Source organism: Belonocnema kinseyi, chromosome 5 (assembly GCF_010883055.1).
Source record: "Belonocnema kinseyi isolate 2016_QV_RU_SX_M_011 chromosome 5, B_treatae_v1, whole genome shotgun sequence".
Classification (NCBI taxonomy): Eukaryota; Metazoa; Arthropoda; class Insecta; order Hymenoptera; family Cynipidae; genus Belonocnema; species Belonocnema kinseyi.
The window spans coordinates 20383353-20385005 of record NC_046661.1 but is presented as its reverse complement, the minus strand read 5'-3'; the positions used below and the strand labels follow the sequence as shown (position 1 = coordinate 20385005).

Genomic DNA, 1653 nt, shown 5'->3' with positions numbered 1-1653 from the left:
GAAAAAACCGCTTTATCATCACGACAATGCGCCTGTTCATTCATGCTTAGTTGCACAAGCAAAATTGCATAAAATCGGCTTCGAATTGGTTCCTCAGCCACCATATTCTTCAGACCTCGCCCCCAGCGACTATTACTTGTTCCCTAACCTCAAGAGATGGCTCACCGGTAAGCGTTTTTACTCAAATGAGGAGTTCATAGCTGAAACTGAGGCGTATTTTGGAGACCTTCCGATCGAGTACTTTTCGGACGGTATCAAAAAGTTAGAAAATCGTTGGACTCGCTGTATCGACCTAAAAGGAGAGTATGTTGAAAAATAAAACCGACTTTGGCCAAAAAAACGTCTCCGTGTTTCATTTTTAAGGGACTTATCAGACTGCCTAGTATATAGGGAATTTTAACTTAGAATCCGAATTTCAACAATTTAAAAGTTGATTTTGCTGTTTTTTTCGAGTTTTTTTTAAAAAGGAACCGAATGAGGATCCAATGGGGTCTTTACGGGTACTTTATAGAGGCTCCATTCGGTCCGCCAGGGTATTAAATAAAGCATTGCTATCGGGGTTTCGAACCTCCTAACGTTTTGATAAAAATAAAATCTATTTAATACTTTCACTTGAGCACGCAAAACTATTATATTTATGTATTTATAACCAGTTTATATAAAAGAAGAAAAATTTGTTAGTACATTCCTTATACCAGGAAATCACTAACAAATTACTTTTTATTGTTTAAACTTGAAAAAGAGAAGTGGAAACTGTAATATTGTGTTATTTTATATTTTTATGAATATTAAATATTTACTCAAAACAAGTTCTGAACTGCCAATCTTGTGTTAGGCAGTTGACTTTGACCTAGTTGCGTCATAGATTTAGGTAATCACACATGTATCCGCTAGACTATAAGTAGGACCATACCTATGGTGTCGAGTTCAGTTTTAATCTTGCCTACGACAATAATTGTATAAAACAGTTAATAAAGAAACACCGAATTGCCTAACAGCAATTCGGTTACTTTTTAAAAATATCTAAACGTTCTTTTGCGCATAACATTCTGGCGATCCTGCCAGGATAGTTCTCAACGATAGTAATTCCTAAGGAAATAATTAGACTATCCAACAAGAACTATCTAAGTGACGAACCTTTAGAAAGAACCCGGACTTTCTCCACGGAAAAGCCCGTTAACCAGAAGAATTGGCATTTGAAATTTTACGAAATTCCACAAGGACTCCGGACATTCTCCACGGAAAAGCCCGTTAACCAGAAAAATTGGCATTTGAAATTTTACGAAATTTCGCGAAAAACTCCGGTCTTTCTCTACGGAAAAGCCCGTTAACCAGCAATTGAATTTACCGCAATATACCGCGGTAACAACCCTACGAGGCCCGCAAACAGGCGGATGGGAAGAAAGGAAGTCTTCAACGCAGCCCTCATCTTGGAATCATCAACGAAGCCCTCAACGCAACTCTTACCTTCAAACCATCAACGAAGCCCTCAACGCAGCTCTCACCTTCAAACCATCAACGAAGTTCTCATTTCATCGAATAACGATAACAGATGACGATGATGATATTATTACATCAGATAGAGATAGTTCAGACAGTGAAGACGAAAAAGTTACCCAAGCGCATCCCACAAGGTCTACCTGTATATTATCA

General features: G+C 38.1%; 1 protein-coding gene across 1 annotated transcript in view; it reads left to right on the top strand.

The window, feature by feature from the left end:
- LOC117173558 overlaps positions 1 to 1653 on the top strand; it is a 77856-nt gene that overhangs the window by 54824 nt on the left and 21379 nt on the right. Inside the window, exon 2 of the mRNA XM_033362198.1 lies at positions 1324 to 1642. Coding sequence (XP_033218089.1) covers positions 1324 to 1642 — 319 coding nt within the window. The remainder of the gene's footprint in view (positions 1 to 1323; positions 1643 to 1653) is intronic.